This window comes from Mytilus californianus, unplaced genomic scaffold, assembly GCF_021869535.1.
Source record: "Mytilus californianus isolate M0D057914Y unplaced genomic scaffold, xbMytCali1.0.p SCAF_14, whole genome shotgun sequence".
Lineage (NCBI taxonomy): Eukaryota > Metazoa > Mollusca > Bivalvia > Mytilida > Mytilidae > Mytilus > Mytilus californianus.
Genome location: NW_026262626.1, coordinates 41,558,863 through 41,579,346, shown reverse-complemented (window position 1 = coordinate 41,579,346; position 20,484 = coordinate 41,558,863). Strand labels below are relative to the sequence as shown.

The window sequence follows — 20,484 nt, the reverse complement described above, 5'->3', positions numbered from 1 at the left end:
ATTTGGGGGGGGGGATTTTTTTTTTTCTTTTTTTTTCTTTTTTTCCTTTTTTTTTTCTTTTAAAATTTTCCATTTTAAGTTGGTTATTTCTGATTAATATTTAAAAGCAAATAATAATGATATGGTAGGAGATACACACCAAACAGGATGTGTAAATTATTATATAATAAGTATTGTGCAATAGCAAGAAATTTTCAATTGCACAGTATTGCACAATTGCAAGAAATCTTCAATTGCACAGTATTGCGCAATAGCAAGAAATCTTCAATTGCACAGTATTGCGCAATAGCAAGAAATATCCAATAGCACAATATTGCGCAATAGCAAGAAATTGTCAATTGTACAGTATTGCACAATAGCAAGAAATATTCAATTGCACAGTATTGTGCAAAAGAAGATACTTCGTATAAATTGCTTATTTCTTGATCAATTTCAATGGGGTTTTATTCTTGAATTCTTGGGGTTCTTTAATATGCTGAATCTAACCGTGTATTAAGTTTTTGGATTTTGAGCCCCGTTTTTAAATTGGTCCACATTGAGGTCCAAAGGGTCCAAAATTTAACTTTGTTTGATTTCATCAAAAATTGAATTATTGGGGTTCTTTGATATGCCGAATCTAACCGTGTATTTAGATTCTTAATTTTTGGTTCCGTTTTCAAATTGGTCTACATTAAGGTCAAAAGGGTCCAAAATTAAACTTAGTTTGATTTTAACAAAAATTGAATTTTTAGGGTACTTTGATATGCTGAATCTAAATATGTATTTAGATTTTTGATTATGGGCCCAGTTTTCAAGTTGGTCCAAATCGGGGTCCGAAATTAAACTTTGTTTGATTTCAACAAAAATTGAATATATGGGGTTCTTTGATATGCTGAATCTAACCATGTATTTAGATTTTTGATTTTTGGGCCCCGTTATCAACTTTGTCCACATTGAGGTCAAAAGGGTCCAAAATTAAACTTTGTTTGATTTCATCAAAAATTGAATTCTTGGGGTTCTTTGATATGCTGAATCTAACCATGTATTTAGATTTTTTATTTGTGGACCCGCTATCAAATTGGTTCATATTGAGGTCAAAAGGGTCCAAAATTAAACTTTGTTTGATTTCATCAAAAATTGAATTATTGGGGTTCTTTGATATGCCAAATCTAACCGTGTATTTAGATTTTTAATTTTGGGTCCCGTTTTTAAATTGGTCTACATTTAGGTCCAAAGGGTCCAAAATTAAACTTAGTTTGATTTTAACAAAAATTGAATTCTTGGGGTTCTTTGATATGCTGAATCTAAACATGTGTTTAGATTTTTGATTATGGGCCCAGTTTTCATGTTGGTCCAATTGGGGTCCAAAATTAAACTTTGTTTGATTTCAACAAAAATTGAATATATGGGGTTCTTTGATATGCTGAATCTAAACATGTATTTAGATTTTAGATTTTTGGCCCAGTTTTCAAGTTGGTCCAAATTGGGGTCCAAAATTAAACTTTGTTTGATTTCAACAAAAATTGAATATATGGGGTTCTTTGATATGCTGAATCTTACCATGTATTTAGATTTTTTATTTGTGGGCCCGCTATCAAATTGGTTCATATTGAGGTCAAAAGGGTCCAAAATTAAACCTTGTTTGATTTCATCAAAAATTTAATTATTGGGGTTCTTTGATATGCCAAATCTAACCGTGTATTTAGATTTTTAATTTTGGGTCCCGTTTTTTAAATTGGTCTACATTAAGGTCCAAAGGGTCCAAAATTAAACTTAGTTTGATTTTAACAAAAATTGAATATATGGGGTTCTTTGATATGCTGAATCTAAACATGTGTTTAGAAATTTGATTATGGGACCAGTTTTCAAGTTGGTCCAAGTTGGGGTCCAAAATTAAACTTTGTTTGATTTCAACAAAAATTGAATATATGGGGTTCTTTGATATGCTCAATCTAAACATGTATTTAGATTTTAGATTTTTGGCCCAGTTTTCAAGTTGGTCCAAATTGGGGTCCAAAATTAAACTTTGTTTGATTTCAACAAAATTTGAATATATGGGGTTCTTTGATATGCTGAATCTTACCATGTATTTAGATTTTTTATTTTGTGGGCCTGCTATCAAATTGGTTCATATTGAGGTCAAAAGGGTCCAAAATTAAGCTTTGTTTGATTTCATCAAAAATTGAATTATTGGGGTTCTTTGATATGCCAAATCTAACCGTGTTTTTAGATTTTTAATTTTGGGTCCTGTTTTTTAAATTGGTCTACATTAAGGTCCAAAGGGTCCAAAATTAAACTTAGTTTGATTTTAACAAAAATTGAATTCTTGGGGTACTTTGATATGCTGAATCTAAACATGTGTTTAGATTTTTGATTATGGGACCAGTTTTCAAGTTTGTCCAAGTTGGGGTCCAAAATTAAACTTTGTTTGATTTCAACAAAAATTGAATATATGGGGTTCTTTGATATGCTGAATCTAACCATGTATTTTGATTTTGGACATTGGACCATAATAGGTAAATTAAAAAAATTGAAGTTCTTAGACCACATTCTTTCTGTGTCAGAAACCTATGCTGTGTCAAATATTTAATCACAATCCAAATTCAGAGCTGTATCAAGCTTGAATGTTGTGTCCATACTTGCCCCAACTGTTCAGGGTTCGACCTCTGCGGTCGTATCAAGCTGCGCCCAGCGAAGCATTTTATTACAGAGTTATCTCCCTGTAGTGTTATGTACCACCTTAAGAGGTTAATTCTTCTCCAAACTAGACTTGCAACACATCCTTCGCATGCATAACTTTGTTTATAAATCTGCTGTTAGAGTAATTGAATGTTATGTGGCAACAATTATTTATTGACCAGGAGACTTTTCCCTGGAGTTATCAGTAAAAAACATGTATCGTGTCACTCATAAAATTGTGCTACATAAGGGCACACCCACAGCAAGAGGGGTTTATATAAGTTCTTCTTGTTTCCAAATCCCTGTATTTCTATTGTATAATTGTAATTTGTGCACTTTTGAAAAATAAAATATTGTTTAAACTAAGAGGGGTTTGGATGAATCCCCCTGAAAACAAAAGACTTAAAGTCTAAAGTCAGAGTTTCAAAATCCTAAGATACGTACTGGCTACAATATAAAGATTAAGAGATGTGGTATGATTGCCAATAAGACAACTATCCGCCAGAGTTCAGATGACATGGAAGTAAGCAATTATAGGCCACCGTATGGCCTTCAACAATTAGCAAATCCCATGCCATATAGCCAGTTTTAAAATTCCCCGACATGATAAAATGTGAAACAATATAAACAAGAATACTAATGGCCCAATTTATAACAATACAATTTATGGAAAACAAATATGACAGATATGAACCAAGCCTGTTAGGTAGTGCAAATGAGACAGCGGCACTAGAATATTATCAATTGTGTGTTTATTGCAAAAGGTGTAACACCATTCAACCTTTGGTTTTTCTATTGAAACAATACTTTACAAGTTTAATAGCCATCTTTTTCTTTTTCCAGAATTTATGAAGCTGAAGATGTATCAACAGTATTAGATTTACGGAAGCAACTTCGTGATAAAGATATGAAATTAACAGACACTCGTTTAGAGGCTCTGTCCTCTGCACATCAGTTAGAACAACTCCGAGAGACAATGACTAAAATGAAAAATGAAATGAGTGCCTTAAAAGCTGACAATGATAGACTCCAACGTATGATGGTGTCGCGAGGACTTAACACGTCTCAGTCTTCCTTAATTGTTCACTCACGGACAAATAGTGATTCGTTGGATAGATCTATTAGTGTTCAAGAACAGCCTAGTTTAGGTATGTTGAACCCTGCCTTAATTGCTCACTCTAGGAAAAATAGTGTTTCATTGGATAGACCTCATAGTATTGAAGAACAGCCTAGTTTAGGTATGTGGAATCCTTTCTTTAATATAGATCAGGTTTGAAAAAATAGTGTTTCATTTACTGGACATTTTATTGAAGATCAACCTAGTATAGGTATGTTGAAACCTTCTTTAATATAGATCAGGTTTGAAAAAATAGTGTTTTATTTACTGGACATTTTATTCAAGATCAACCTAGTATAGGTATGTTGAAACCTTCTTTAATATAGATCAGGTTTGAAAAAATAGTGTTTCATTTACTGGACATTTTATTCAAGATCAACCTAGTGAAGGTATGTTGATAGCTGCTTTTGTTGGTAAGTTTGCAGACATATAGTGATTCATTAGACAAATATCTAACATTAAAATTAGTCTTGGTATATCCCCACTCTAACTGGTAACTATATTTCATTTACATTGTCCATCCATCTGTCTGTCCATCATTTTGTCTGTTAGTCCATCAAATACTTCTGTCATACTTTTCATAGGTAGTACTAAACAGAGTGACTTAATACTTGGTCAGCGGCTTGATAGTGATAAGTTGTAATGTGTGACCACATTTCCTGTCTGTTGGGACACCTGCTTCCTGTTTGATAATACTTTTAAATATTGAGTTAGGGTATGCTTAGGAAAACATCACCTGCAATCTTGTTTAAATTGATATTATACCCTAACTTTTGTAATACATTATTTTGTATAAAATAATGAAAAAGTTAGATGTAGGTGTGTATGCTCCTGCTGTGATCTTTCATTCTGATTCAAAACCATTTTTTCCATGATTGATGGTTGTCAGTATATAAACTCATCGTAGATACCAGGATTAAAAGTGTGTACGCCAGACGTGCGTTTCGTCTACCAAAGACTTATCAGTGACGCTTGAAATGAAAAAATTTAAAAGGCTAAATAAAATACAAAGTTGAAGAGCGTTGAGGACAGTAAATTCCAAAAGGTTTTGCCAAATACAGCTTAGGTATTTTATTCCTTGGGTAGAAAATCTTTAGTATTTCGAGTAATTCAAAGTTTTATAAACAGTTAATTTATAATTATGACCATATTAATGATAATTCATGCCAATACAGAATTGCTGACTACTGGGGGACAAAGGTTTGAAAAGATGACACCTATGGATTTCCCATGTAGACCCCCATATTCCTTTTTCAAACTCCTTTTTAAATGATTTATTAATTTTAATGAAATTTATTTATTTAACATATGTCAAGGTGGTCTCAGTGGGCCAGTGGTCTAAGTAGTTCATCGACAGTTATCATTGGCCTGTCAAATCATCATAGGTTTAAATATAAAAATAAGGACATGTGGTATGATTGCCAATGAGACAACTATCCACCAAAGTTCAAATGAAGTTGATGTGAGCAATTATAGGCAACCATACGGCCTGTAACAATGAGAAAAACCCATACCGTATGGTCGGCTATAAAAGGCCCCTATATGAATATATGAAACAATTCAATTGAGAAAACTAACAGCCTTATTTATAACAAAGCAATTTACGAAAAACAAATATGACAGACATGAACCAACGACAACCACTGAACTACTAAACCCTGATTGTGGCAGGGTGTGCTTGACTATTATCTCAATTGACAAGGATTGCTAGTTATTCTTTTCTACCAAAGGTAGGTTGTTCTACTATGGGTACTCGGAACTTCTTCCACCAATAAAAACTGGCTGTCATGATACAACAAAATTTGCTGAAAGTGGCGTTAAACATCAACAAACAAACAAAAAAAGAAGTATCAGAATATCAAGTTATACTGATACAAAGAGTTTTTTGCTCAAAAGAAAGTCATTTTCACCAGTTTAGATGTATTACTATTGTATCCTTCCATTTCAGAAATGTTATTATCAGAAAGTCAGGATCGAGAAGGAAAGAGAGTGACAATGACTGTGTATTTAGGTTCTAAACCAAGTCCTTTACGGCTGTGTACAGATGTTTTGGTAAGTCAACTGAAATGGGTCTTTTTCTAGAAGTAATTGTTATCTACTATTCCTCCACCAATAAAAATTGTCTTTTAAAGCCACAATTTCATCCTTATTATGCAATTTTACCAATCATAGGATGAGACTTCACTCACAATTTGTACTTGAGATTACCCCTGGTTTTAGGTGGGGTTAGTGCTGCTAGGACTTTACTTTTCTATATGTAGTGATTTTTAGGCTATTTTTTGTCTTTATGTTGTTTTCGTTTTTGCAATGGTAAGGTCAGTTATTTGATTGAATTTTGATCTCCACAGCAGAGGGGGCATTCAGTGTTATCCTTGTTCGTTTGTAAGCCCCGAAATTTGTTTCCATTCTCTAACTTTAGTTTGCCTCAACTAAATGTTATGAAACTTATACATGATGCTTAATACCACAAAACACAGATCAAGTTTGAATTCGGTTGGAGTCACTGTTACCATTTTTTAGTTATGTCCCTTTATAACGTTGTAGGCAAGTTGGTGCAATAGACACATTCTCCATTTTTTTTTATTATCAGTTTGGTACTTTCTACTTAATTTTTTCCTGTGACATCAACAGAAAAATCAGTTCACAAATCTTATAACTTTAAACTTTCAAAAATTGATTTATAAATTAAAGATTAGATAGCTTTGTATTATCTTCTGCAATGAAAGATGTAGGATAGAAATGTAAAAATAAAATGTCTGTCATGGTAGACTTAATCTTGTCACTCATTCAAATATTTAAGTCAAAGGCATGCCAGAAAACATATACCTGTTTCTTTTTAATGAGTCTGCATTCTTTGGCAGTAATTTAAAGTATTGTATATTGGAAATGTTTTGTTAAAAAATAAAACACACATTTTGTCATGTCAGATCATTTTATAGCTTTCTTTACGGTATGGGTTTGATTCATTGTTGAAGTTTAGTTGTTTACATCCATTTCCTTTGGTCTTTGATGGATAGATGTCTCATAAGAATCATTTCACATCTTCTTTATTGTTATATCAGTTATGTTGAAATAAATTCCATTACTAAACAGGAAATATGAAATTTAAAATAAAAAAAATCTTTGTTATAAATATTTTATCCTCTTTTGAGAAACCAAGGGAGGTAATTGTAGAAAATTTCTTTTTCAGAAACCAGCTGAAGTATTAATTGGTTCATTATCCGTCAGTGGGAAGACAAAATGGGATATTTTAGATAATATTGTTAGAAAAATATTAAAGGTATGTATTTCGGGATGAAAAAAACTTTGTGTGTTAAAAGTTTACAGTTTTATTATGAAACGTTGAACCTGCTGTAAGATTTGCATTATGGGAAATTATAGATAAAACATTGTGTTAAATATTATTATATGTTATTTGTAACTGAATAAAAATGTAAGAGTACACTCTAAACTCAAAACAATATTATTCAATCAGAATTTTTTGACTTTTTGCTGAGATTAATTCTAAGGCCTAAGGGGTCAAATGAATTTAATTTCAAGTTTGATTGCATTTTATTGAATGAAAAGCAATGATTGTGAGCATAATATTAAATATTTTTATTTTGGTTTCTGAAAACAAATTTTAGCAGCACTTAGTTACATTTAATGATTGATTGTATTTTTACAAGAAAATTCATTGGAAAATCATGATTATAGTGCTTAACTATAAACATAGAAATTTTTGTTTGAGTGTAGCATTAATATGATTTGTTAATTCAAAGCTTCATCTGAAAATTAATTTGATGTTGCTTTCACTGAGATAATGAAATCTTAAAAGTCACTGTGTTCCAATCTTTTTAACTTTTAGGTTTTCTTTTGCCACATTTTGACTTTTGTTGATTTATCATGTGATCCTGTAAATAAAACCAGCAACTCTTTTTGCAAAATATCTTACGATTAAAATCAATTGTAAGTTATACTGAAATTTGTATGACTTACGAGTATTTTTTCTCTTAAGATTTTTTGTGAAAAGAGCCACTGAGATTTACTATAAATAATAGTGTTCCTACAATTTGCATCTTTCACAAGCCCACCAATGTCCACTTAAAGGAGGGTATGATGAAAGCCAATATTTGGCCCCTAAAATTTCTAAATTTGTAAAGCTTTTCTACTCTTTCCAAATTATGTCAGTTCTATTGATAGATGAATAGAGTTCTTTAATCTGGACACTTCAGGCCTTGCAGTCATAAAACTTTCGAGCACGATTTTTTGTACTCAGACTAGGAAATCAACCAATCAAAATCCTTGATTTGGTGTTTCGAGCACAAATTTTGTACTCCGAGTACTGAGTAAAGTTTTATGGCCGAGGGCCCTGTAGGAAAATTCAGTTGTGTTGTCACTGACCATGTTGAAATGGACATTTTTGACCAAAAAAAGCCTTTTTACATATAGTTATAGGTAAAATTAATGATGAGCCAATGCATTAGGATGTTAGATGGGCTGAATATTATGCCCATTCTGCAACTACTTATATGTGGATGAGTGGAAAAGACAAAATCTTAGTTTATTTGAACAAAAATGTAATTTAACATTGTGTAAAATAGACATTTTTAATCCCTAATTTATTTTGTTCTGTAGGAATATGTTTTACGGGTAGATCCAGTCACTAATCTTGGTCTAAGTGCTGAAAGTGTTTATTCATATCATATTGGTGAAATCATGCGAACGAAGGAAGCAGAATTACCAGAGTTACTTCCCATTGGTTACTTAGTAGGGGAGACAATGCAGATAGGAATCTGTTTGAAAGGTAAGGATGATTGGAATACTGAAATTGATTCAGATTGTTGGGAACGCAGTATCAAAATTGTATGAATTTGTGAAGGAAAACTTGCTAGACCAGAAAATTGAGTTTTTTACTAGAATGAATGTTAATTTCAAGTTCCACAATTCTTGATTGTCCAGTGATATTTTGTACAGACCCGCAAATAATAATTGTCCTTGTGGCCTTTGAAACATTCAGGACCTTATTGAACGTTGTTGTTTGTCCTAAGATTGTAACACTGACTTGAAATGTACATGAGATAAAAATGTTAATTTTTTAATAACAAAAAACAGAACATAATGACATTTTTATTATTTTGCATTAGCTTCAAGTTTTGTTTCTGAATGTTATACAGTGGATTAATTATTATTTGTGGGATACAGATTTTCGTGGAATTTGTGGATAAAAGGTGAATCATAAATTTCAATGTTTGACTGAGAACAAATTTTCTATAAGATTGTATGCAGACTTCGGCAAAATCACCAAATCAAATTTCCATGAAAATACAATTTTTCCTCAATCCACGAAAACAGATGAAACAACAGTATTAAATAAATTTACTGAACTAATGTAAACACCTATCACTTCATCAAAGACATCTGGTACCTGTTTTTTTCATTTTCTTGGATTGCTCATTATTACCTGAGTGACCTTGAGATCATAAGGAACAGTTGCTCAAAATGAAGTAGTTTATTTAATGATATTGATGGCAGAAAATTGTTACATCAATATCTCAAAAAAATGTAAACCTCAGGTGCTGTTTTCAAAATTAGTTTGTCAATAAAATTCCTTGAATTTTCAATAATCAAGTTAAAGAGTCCTTTTTTCTATCACAAATTTCTGAATTATTCATCTGTAAGGTAAAGTGTTGCTCTTTTTCTTTCAGGTACCAAACAGAACAGCGTGGATTCTCTGGCCTTCGAAACATTAATACCAAAATCTATAGTGCAACGATATGTATCATTATTGTTAGAACATCGAAGAATTATTCTATGTGGTCCCAGTGGCACAGGCAAGACATATTTAGCCCAGAAATTGGCAGAACATTTAGTTCTTAGGTAAGCTTTTGGTTAAGAAATTGATGTGTTGTACACTTGAAGTAATGAAAACATATTTTGACAAGATATTGTCAGACATAATAGTGATTGGTTATTTTGGAGCTTTGTCTGATTGAGTTATCAACTAAGTTTTGGTACAAAAACCTTGCTAATGAGCTGAAAAAATGTGCATCAAAATGAATCAATTTAATAATGGAAGCACTGTCTACTGGGTGTATTTTATTCTGGCAGCAACTTCGTAACATTTAAGTATTTCTTGCAACTTGATGGTTATAGATGGACCTTAAACAAAAACAGAAATATTAAAATAACCATGAATATTATTAATGGTATCTAATTATATAAATAAGAAGATTTTCTATGATTCTTAAAAGGACAACTATCCACCAAAGACCAGGTTACTGTACTGCCTTCAACAATGAGGAAAAAAAATGCAAAACAATTCAGAAGAGAATTCTAACGGCCTGATTTATCATACAACATTTAACAACAAACATTTAAGGCAGACAGCAAGCACCAATTGTAAGCTATTGTTAAGTTTCTATCACAGTTCAGTTGTTTATTCTACATGTAGGTCTGGTAAAGAATTAACAGCAGGATCAGTAGCCACATTTAATGTAGACCATAAATCTGCCAAAGAATTACGACAGTATTTAGCCAACATTGCTGATCAGTGTGAGAACAGTAGCGCTGGAGAACTTCCAAGTGTTATAATCCTCGACAACCTCCATCATGTTGGTTCACTTGGAGAAGTGTTCAATGGTTTCCTTAGTGTTAAATATCAAAAATGGTAGGTAACTTTAAAGAATAAAGAAAATAGAAGAAGTTGGTCATACAGCTCATTGTGAATATATTTAGGATGATAATTAATTCAAATTCACTTGTTGGTTTAATTTGTTTCACCATAAATCTTTACCCTTGTCTGTCCATATGTTCCAAAATTAGTCTCTGTTCTCTAACTTTAAGTTTGCCTCAACCAAATATTATGAAACTTATACACAATGCTGATAACCACCAAACTCAGATCAAGTTTGAATTTGGATGGTGTCATTTTCCTGTTCTCTAGTTATGTCCCTTTATAAATGGAAAAATAGCTAAACTTGCTCTTTCTGCACTCTAACTTTAGTTTGCCTCAACCAAATGTTATGAAACTTATACATAATGCTTATTACTACCAATTACAAATCAAGTTCAAATTTGGGTGCCGTTCTTGAGTTATGTCCCTTGGTAAATTGATAAATTGCAGAATTTGCCGTAAATTTACAAGTGGGGCATCTGTGTCCCATGGACACATTCTTCATTTATTTTTTTTATAAATTTGAAGATGTTTCAATATATACCTGTTGCTTAGAAACTGAATAAAAAACACTTATTGATCTTATTTATTATAAAAAAGATGAATATTATTTTTTTGGGTTTTTGTTTATGTATTTGTTTTCAAGATATATAACAACCTTGTTCAATAGAAAATGTTAATATGTATCAAAAGTAATGCATTTGAATAAGAAAAATGTTAAACAGTTAACTAGTTCAAATATCTATATGCTATTGGAATGATGATGAGGATTTCCAAAATAAATTGTTCTTCTAGTGCTGTGATCATTAAATTATTATAATCTTCCTCATTTTTTCTGTTTTTAGTCCTTACATCATAGGAACAATGAACCAAGCTACATGTTCTACAACAAATCTTCAACTTCATCATAACTTCAGGTGAGAAATTTATAATCTTGAAACATTATCACTTGTAGGAAACATCTAGGGTATAAAATTTAATCAAATGTTGTACAGAACTAATGTTACAATGTTAAAGAAAATTCAATATTAAAAAGGTCATCGAAGACATAAATTTATGTACTGAAAGTAATTGGAGAATGAATTATATTCAAAGTCATGTTGTATTGAATTTTAGGACAATTTGAACTTCATTGATATTACCTCATAGTATTTTATATAAAGTATCATCCAATAAAATATGTCAATTATTGGAAAAGGAGAAAGACATATATTGCACAACGAATACATAAAATTTATATGCATTGAATTATATTGAACATTTTAATTTATCAGGTGGGTGCTGTGTGCCAATCATATGGAACCAGTGAAGGGATTCCTTGGCAGGTTTTTGCGCCGGAAGTTGGTGGAAGCTGAAGTACGGACAGGAATTAGAAATAACGACCTGAATAAGATAATAGACTGGATTCCAAAAGTCTGGTTACACATAAATAAATTCCTGGAAACACATAGTTCATCTGATGTTACAATAGGTCAGTGATTTAACAGATTATCAAGTGATTTTTATACTCCAGATTCAATGGAGGGGGTGTACTGTTTTACCTCTGTTCATCCATCTGTCTATAACACAATATTGTCTCATTTTTCTCAGCAAAAACAAGTTCAAACATCTAGATATTTGGTGGCACCAAGCTTTATCTTGATCTTGCATACCATGTGACATGTTTTCAATTTCATAAAGGTTATTCTTCAGGTTGTCGAAAGTATATATCTTTGAGATGTTATGCACGTATATAAGATTTTCATCACATTTAGTTAACAACTTTGAGTTAGACCCCTTTTGATATGCAAATATAAAAGTTTGTGGAAACAATAATTACTTTCATAAAGTTAGTATTTTTCAAGACTTTTCAGGGGACAGTATGACAGTATTTTGATTTGTATTGTAGGTCCACGGCTGTTCCTTACATGTCCCATGGATATAACAGCTTCACAGATATGGTTTATAGACCTGTGGAATTATTCAATAATACCTTACATGTTAGAGGCTGTCAGAGAAGGGTTACAGGTAAGAGAGTTAATTTTGAGTTGAACATTTTTTTGTTATGTAGAATAAAGACTTAGCTTAAACCTGTTTTCAAACTTCTGAGCTTCTTTTAAATGAGCATATGTGCCAATAAGGTTGAAGAAGGTCAAATAGATTGACCTCTAATTTTTTTTTTAACATTTATTTTTAATCTGTAACCAGGGAACATGATTCTTATTAGAAAATCACATCTCCTCTGAGACTGGAATCCTGGACCTCTGTGTTCGAAGTCAGCTCTTTAACAGACTGAGCTAAAGAAATACTTCCTTAGCTCAACTGCTTATGGCTGGCTAAGTATCTACAATTCAAGGGAAGCAACCCCGTCACAAATCACTGCCTGTTTGCAGCTACATTGAGTACTTTGAATGCTATTTTTAGATTGCCCTGTTTTTAAACTTTAACATGTATTACAAACAAAAGACTGCAAGAAAATACCTTTACAGAAATTACCTGTGAAATATGTCTAAATTCATTCAAGGAATTAAAACATGTTCTTATCTACCGCATTTGGTACTATTCATTTATTAATTAGGTTTATGGCAGAAGAGCCCCATGGGAGGACCCCACAGATTGGATCATAGAGACGTATCCATGGACTGTATCCAAGGAAGAAGATTCTCAATTACTACGGATACGACAAGAAGATGTTGGCTATGATACCCCTGGAATCATCACTAGCACCCCACAGCCAAAAGCCAAATCTGCAGAAGCTACGACAGAAAATGGGGATCAGCTGGTCAGTGATGTGTAACAACTGTTATGGTTGACTGAACACAACCAGACCATGAACCTTTCACAAACCCATCCCTTCCTTGTAGAAAAGAATGCTTAAATGTTTTCTGTTGTTGTGTACTTCGTGTTAGAAGTGTTTTAATTTATTATTTTGATGTAGTATTTACCCTGTATTCTCCTCACTATTTTGGTTTGTCTTATTTTCTAGTAATTTAGTCATTTCTTTATTAATTGTGCCTGGTTTTACTTGGCAAACACAAGTTGGGAACCATTTACTATTTTGAACTTAAGACTGTATTACAAATTGTCAAATTTTGATGTTAGAAAAGCTGCTATTTATTTTGACATTATGGAATTTACACAACACACCGTTTAAGCATTCTTAAAAAATGGAAATTCATGTTTACTTTGTGTTTTGATGTTGGTTTTTTTTGTTTAAATGGAAAAAAACTGTTAGCACACCATCACCATCACCATGTGTATTTGTCGTGGATAAAGGCATGATTGCATGCAGCATGTTTTCATTTTGGTTTCGTAGATCCTTCATTTATTTTGGATCATGTGTTTTGTGCATTGAAGAAAACTTGTTGTAGTACATGCATGGGGAACTTTCTATTTAGTTCCAGATTAAAAAGGAAACTGCTAGAAAATTCAATTATTTTCAAAATTATCATCAAAATATTGTACACATTTAGATAAACATGAGGCTAAATTTGATAATAACCATTCAAACTGATAAAAATTCATCAAGCTTTCTTAATTTGATGTTTAACTGATTCTTACAAATGTTTCCATGATGGGTTTCTTATTAGCCAAGGAATTAGACCTCTTTCAAAAATCATTTTAAAATACGAATTATAAAAATTTTAATAATGCAACTTAAATCATTCTGCTTTGATACAGGATGAAGAACAGCAATCAGAATGCTTTTTAATCCAATCAGAATATGTCATGAACATCCTTCCAATGTCCATTCTTATTCAATGCAAAATTGTATGACACCCAAAAAACCTCCATGTGTTAACCAATATTCTTACAAATAAAAGATTCTTAAACTTTATCAAGCTTGAACTCCAATATTTATGTTTTTAGATAAAAATTGCTGAGGAGAAATTTGTCTTTCTTAAAGGGAGTTACGTTCTCGTGATCAATATAGATTTTAACATCAAACAAATTGTTTATTTTAAAGTGCTTGATAAAGTTTGAATTAAAATAACTTATTGTAAGAAAAGTGGTCAACTTATAAATGGTTTCTTTCGTAAGATAAGGGAATTTTGCATCAAACTGCATGATAGATGTTATGAGTTGGACCTAAAAATCACCAAAATTATGTGCTTCCCTATCTGTCGCTTCACCAATCATATTTTTGTTCACACTGGTTCTTCAAAAAAAAATGGATGAAAAGACACACATTTGTTTTCATGTTTTCGTTATATACAAAGAAAATCAAATAACAATTTTAATTTTATTATTTTTGTGAAATATTAGAAAATGGTGTTTTTAGGTCTGTGATTAATGGGGTAGACCTAGAAAAAGGGAGATAACCCTTCAAATCACTTATGTGTTTGTAACAGAGAGTTTCCGCATTGCTCTTAAGCATTCATGTGAAACAATATTCAAAAAATCTGTGTTTCTTAGAAGCTTGCAATTTGTTATGAAAATAGTGTGAAGACAAACATATGAGTGATTCATAAGAGTTATGTCCCTTGGACCAGGCCAACCTCCTAGTAGCTGTTTGATTTCAATTATTTTAAATCTGCAAGAAAATATTTGGATGAAATTATTGAAATTTTGCAGTTATTTTACAAGAAAAATATTAATCAGCTTATTTTGATTTTGAGGAATGCTTATGTTTTAAATATAACTATTTCAGCTGAACATGATAAAGAGGCTACAAGAAGCAGCTAATTATAGCTCACAAAGTCAAGATGATGATTCCGCTAGTATTGACAGTCATAGCAGTAGTATACAAGAAATTTCCATCTCGAGCATGGACTCCACATCATGTGACATGTGATGTCACAAACCCATGTGACATATGATGTCATGAACCCATGTGACATACGATGTCATGAACCTATATGACGTGCAATGTCATGAACTTTTTCACATTGTTGATATAAACTTGTGACTATGTCATTTGACTTATAAAATACTCGGTGCTATTTTTAAGAGGCCAAAATCGGAATTGTGCAATGTTAAAATTGTTACGCAGTATTTCTGTATGATCTGAATGATTTTTATAATTGAATTTTCATTGAGGGCAGCATTTGGATTTGGTATTGGTCAGTTTCTGTTGTCATTTTGTTTCTCTCTACATTAAGGGAAAAATTACTATAAATTGAGATAAATTTTCCTATAGGACTTTTTTTCTGCCATTTTTTTTCAAAATTAACTTTGGAAAATTTTTAGGAACAAAGTGAAAAGAAAAAGAATTTACAAATACTTACAAAAATTTGATCAGATATGATAAATGATGTATTAGTAAGAGAAATAAAATAGCTGACAGACTGAATATTTTTGTATTTTTATTTAATGCATGATTAAGCATGTTTATTTTACCTATCCTTGGTGTTGTTGTAATATATGTTCTTAGCTGTACCATGCTGGTACTTGTATTCATTAAACTATACAGGGAATCAGTAAATTACTTTATTTTTTGAAGGTAGTACTGGGAGGGGCGAATGATTTCTCATGGTTTGATGAATACAGGTGCTTTACCCTGATTTTTTTTTCTGGGTCATCCATTATCATGAACCTTGTGAAAATCTGTTACTATGTGTTAACCTTCAGATAAATGCTTAGATATAAAGGTAAAACTGGAACAAAAGTCTATATTAGGTCCCAGTGTAAAATGTTGAGGAGAAAAAAATGAACTAAAAAAAAAGAAATTTCTCTGAACTCATAAAACTATTTTGATGAACATAATTTTTTTTTTAAGAAAAAGGTTCAACCATCAGAATCAATGTCTGTTTCTTTTCTCCATTAATTTGATACTCTTAAGGATATCAGTATCTATCCACCTATCAATGGATTTGCTTTTCTAAGGCAAAAAATTGCTTTTTACAGCATTTTTTTAGCGTTAATATCTCATATGAATATTTAGAGATTTGAACAGTACCAAGCCAAATATAAAGAAAGGCAGAAGAAAAGGATACCATTAAATGATGAAAGAACTTGTAAATGATTTGTTCTATTTTTTTTTTAAATTTAATAAACTATGAATTCTTGTACAGATTGTAAAGCATTAAGCTGTGATAGTAGCTAGACTCTTTGTTTTTAATTTTAGAAATGAGGTTATCGTTTGAAAATCAATATTTGTTATTGTGTGATTTTTAAAAAAAAGATTTTATTCTTCTTAATTGAAGAGGCCGCATTTCAAAATTATAATAGCCTCAATTTCATTTATGTGATGGTATCTTTCAGAATTTTGAAGAGTGAAATTTGAAACCATATCAATTATAGACTAAGAGAGGAAACATATATATATTTTTCAGTTACTCGATTAAAAGAAATCTTTAAATCCCCAAACTATGTTATTTTTAAATGGCTTCAATTCTTCTCAAACAGGTCACGACAGACAATGGAAAGACAGTGGTGTGAAGAGGAGGATGGTTGAGGGTCATATCGGGGTTGTCGTCATGACGAATATTCTTTTGTTTGATATTGTGATATTTATTTATTCTGTCTTCTCCTAGCTTGAGTGGACATAAAATTGTTATTGTACACAAATGTATTAATGGAATATTATGGTATTTATTTATTTACAGAAAGGGGTTTTCCAATTTGGATCTGATTGAAATCTGTTATATATAGGGTTGAACAAATATTTATATATTTCAATTCATATTATTTGGCACTATATGGGGAAAAGTTGAAATGTTTTAAAAGTTTTCTTGACCTTTTACAAGCACAAAATTAATATACATGGTAAATTGTTGCATATTTTTATTGCATATTTTGTTAGTTAATTTCTTATTAAAGTAACTGTGAAACCTGTTTACACTTATTCCTTGGTAAATCAGAAACAAATAAATAGGAGCACCAGTCCCAGAGAAGAAAAAAAAAAGAATTATTTTAGAAATTTTACATCTTCAAAACCAACTCCTTTTAGTTGTGAGCAATGGTTTCAGTCTTTGTAAGTATAAATAGGTTTCATTAAGCTGGAACAATGTAGATTTGTTTTGTGCTTTGTATTTTATTAAGGACAGAAAAATGACGAGTGGTTTATAATTTCTCAATGTTTCAAATTATCTCTCGTATGAAATTTTTGAAACTATAAAATGTGTAAGCATGTGTATTGAGTTTTATCTTTTGTAGTAATGCTTATTTGGCTTGTAAGAGAAGCTTATAGCAGGAGTTAAACTCCACTTTGAATTTAATGTCTTGTCTAGAGTTACCTCCCCTTTGAACTATAGAATAACCTCCCCTTATAGTGCAGTTTCAACAGCTTCACAATGCAATGACGGTTTAGCTTTGCAATACATTGGGAAATCCATGGTGTGCAATATTTAGAGTGAATTTTGTTACTGGAAATGCAGTTGTATATTTAACTTTGAATTTGAAGTAATTCATCTTTTTTTATGAATCTCATGTTAAATTAATTAGTAATTTTAGACTCATTTTTAGACCATTATAACATTTTTCCATTATTTATGTAAATGGATCATATGTATTTATTCCATATTACACATGTTCATTTTCGAGCTTTTAAGACATTCAGTGAGTAAAAACAAGAATACTTTTCTTTTCATAAATGTTCCTAACCAAGCAAGCATAATTGGTTGTAATTATGTTGAATCAATCAATACCTATTCTATATAAATTTGACCACTTATGTCTGCTGGGATGTTTTTCACATTAACATTCATGATTTTTAGACAAAATTGATTGATTTGTTATTACACCTTAGGAAAATTTTAGGTTGGTCAGACAAGTCTTAACGTGCCTGACAAAAATTGTACCAAAAACTTCCACTAGATATATAGTCATCATGAAAATAAGGAGATGGGATATGCGTCCGGTAGACCAGCCCTTCAACGTTATTATTAGGATTTGAATTTCAAATATTTTGCCTCAATCATCACTGAAGAGACATTAAATGTCTAAATGTTCATCTGATGCTTGAAAATTGGTACGTTCTGACTGGATATCTGTCGAAATGTATTAGAATATGTCTGTTAATAACCCAAATAATTCAGTCCCTCCTAATAACCGATCTCTCCTACTTGCAAGTAAATGTAGTAATGATAGATCAGCAGCATATAACGACTGAATTATTCGGGTTAGTCTGTTAAACGATATTGATTTACTAGAAAAGCTATAGAAATCCATAGGTCATGTCATAGCTGTAAAATCATGTCAATGTCTGTTACATTTCTGTAGGATGTCTAGCCATCCATCCCTTCAAAAATAGGTCAAATGTCACATGTGTTGCTTAGTGATCATGTGACAGCCACTATGTTTTTATAACATTACATAAGATAAATACTACAGCACTTTTCTGATACATTCTAATCTTTCTGTGTAAGGGGTTTTTATAATCTATTTTTCAAAGTTATCTTTGTCTATTTAGCACAGTTTTTATGCATTTTTATTTTAGAAAGATGTAGTTATTTTTGTTGAATATACCAGAAATGATTCTTTGAGCAATTTGCTTGAATATATCTTGTGGAATGAGTTGCTTTAAATTATTCATCAAATTTAATGGCTACGTTTAATTTAAATTAACTAAATTAAGGTCAGATTTGAAGTAACTTTAGGTGACCAAGAGTATATAAAAACTGTTATATTAAAGCCATGTTTATATTTTTTTTGGAAAAAAATATTAATGGATTTTGGGGTGGGACATATTTTTTATAAAGTACATAAAAAATGTATCCCTGAAAATTATTATTGTGTCAAAATATTAAAAAATTCATCATAACTAAACATTCCAACACCAGTCAATGAAGCTATGACCTTGAATGTAGTATATTACTTCAATCTGACCTTGAATTCAAATAATATATTAAATTTGATAATTTACTTTTGGGTTTTTGCCATTTTAAAACTTTCACTCATTTATGAATAAAATAGAAGTAATTATATATTTATTTATTTTTCATTTATGTCATTGAGAAATCCATTTTGTTACCATGTGACCATGTTTACGTCATGTGACCATGTTTTGTAGGTATTCTTCTTTAGGTGCTGTATGTATATAAATGATTGGTAACTTAAAGCTCAAGTTAAGTAGTTTGTACATACATTAAGTATGTAAATTTATTTAAATTCATGTAAATTTATTCACTGCCAACTAACAGTGTAGATCATGTTAATTATAGAGAAATATGAAGGTTTTTCATGTTTGAATAAATATTTATTTTGATCATGTGAAAAATGTGTTCTTTTTTGTTTGTCTAGAACTTGGTAATTAATATTTCCAATGATGTAATTTGAGTTGGAGTTATTTTTCCCTTGTCTGCCATATAAAACAAACTTGTTGAATTTCTTATATGACTAACTAAATTTATATTGAATGAATAAAGAAACAAACTTCTTGTAAAATCTAGTTACCAGTGAAACAAGGTAAATTTGGTTGATTTATGATGGAATTTGTAGATGCTGCCAACGATTTTTGGTCAGTAGCTTAATATCTATTTAAATCCTTAATGTTGGCAAAGCGGGAAAACTCTTACTCAAATTACATAAATGGAAAACTATATATAACAGTTTAAGTTGATGGAAATATATGGCAGCACTTAACCACTCATTGACAACAACAAAATTTAAAGGTCAATATATGGTCTTAAAAATCATGGACAAGTTGTGAATGCAACAGGGACAAACGCACCATGGGACAACTAAACAGCAGTTGACGAAACAATGCACAGAAAACATGACTACACAAACCAAACAAAAAACACAGGGATGGTCTCAGGTGCTCCAAAAGGGTAAGCATATCTTGCTCCACTAGTGACCTCTGATATGTTGCTCATAGCACAAAAAAAATCGGTGAATAGTTATAAAAAGTCATAATCGAAAAAATAGGGAATTGGAAGGCGGCTACGACAAGTGAAACATTTTTGCACCTTTTTTTAGACAATGCTTTTCTGGAATAACATCAGAAAAGAATCATACCTAAAGTTATTATGGTCCAATATCCAAAATCTAAGTACATGGTTCGAATCAGCATATCAAAGAACACCAAGAATTAAATTTTTGATGAAATCAAACAAAAGTTTAATTGAGGACACTTTGGACCTCAATGTGGACCAATTTGATAAAGGAGCCCAAAATCCAAAATATAAATACA

The 20,484-nt window shown here is 31.2% G+C and overlaps 1 protein-coding gene across 1 annotated transcript in view; it reads left to right on the top strand.

Moving 5' to 3' along the window:
• The window catches only part of LOC127724559 (neuron navigator 3-like), a 175,976-nt gene extending 156,407 nt beyond the window's left edge, over positions 1 to 19,569 (top strand). The window contains exons 18-28 of the mRNA XM_052231542.1: positions 3,502 to 3,896; positions 5,724 to 5,827; positions 6,966 to 7,055; positions 8,393 to 8,561; positions 9,463 to 9,634; positions 10,209 to 10,424; positions 11,276 to 11,347; positions 11,705 to 11,901; positions 12,319 to 12,437; positions 12,988 to 13,191; positions 15,061 to 19,569. Of these exons, the coding sequence (XP_052087502.1) occupies positions 3,502 to 3,896; positions 5,724 to 5,827; positions 6,966 to 7,055; positions 8,393 to 8,561; positions 9,463 to 9,634; positions 10,209 to 10,424; positions 11,276 to 11,347; positions 11,705 to 11,901; positions 12,319 to 12,437; positions 12,988 to 13,191; positions 15,061 to 15,204 (1,882 nt within the window). The 3' untranslated portion in view covers positions 15,205 to 19,569. The remainder of the gene's footprint in view (positions 1 to 3,501; positions 3,897 to 5,723; positions 5,828 to 6,965; positions 7,056 to 8,392; positions 8,562 to 9,462; positions 9,635 to 10,208; positions 10,425 to 11,275; positions 11,348 to 11,704; positions 11,902 to 12,318; positions 12,438 to 12,987; positions 13,192 to 15,060) is intronic.
• The last annotated feature ends 915 nt before the right edge of the window (positions 19,570 to 20,484 follow it).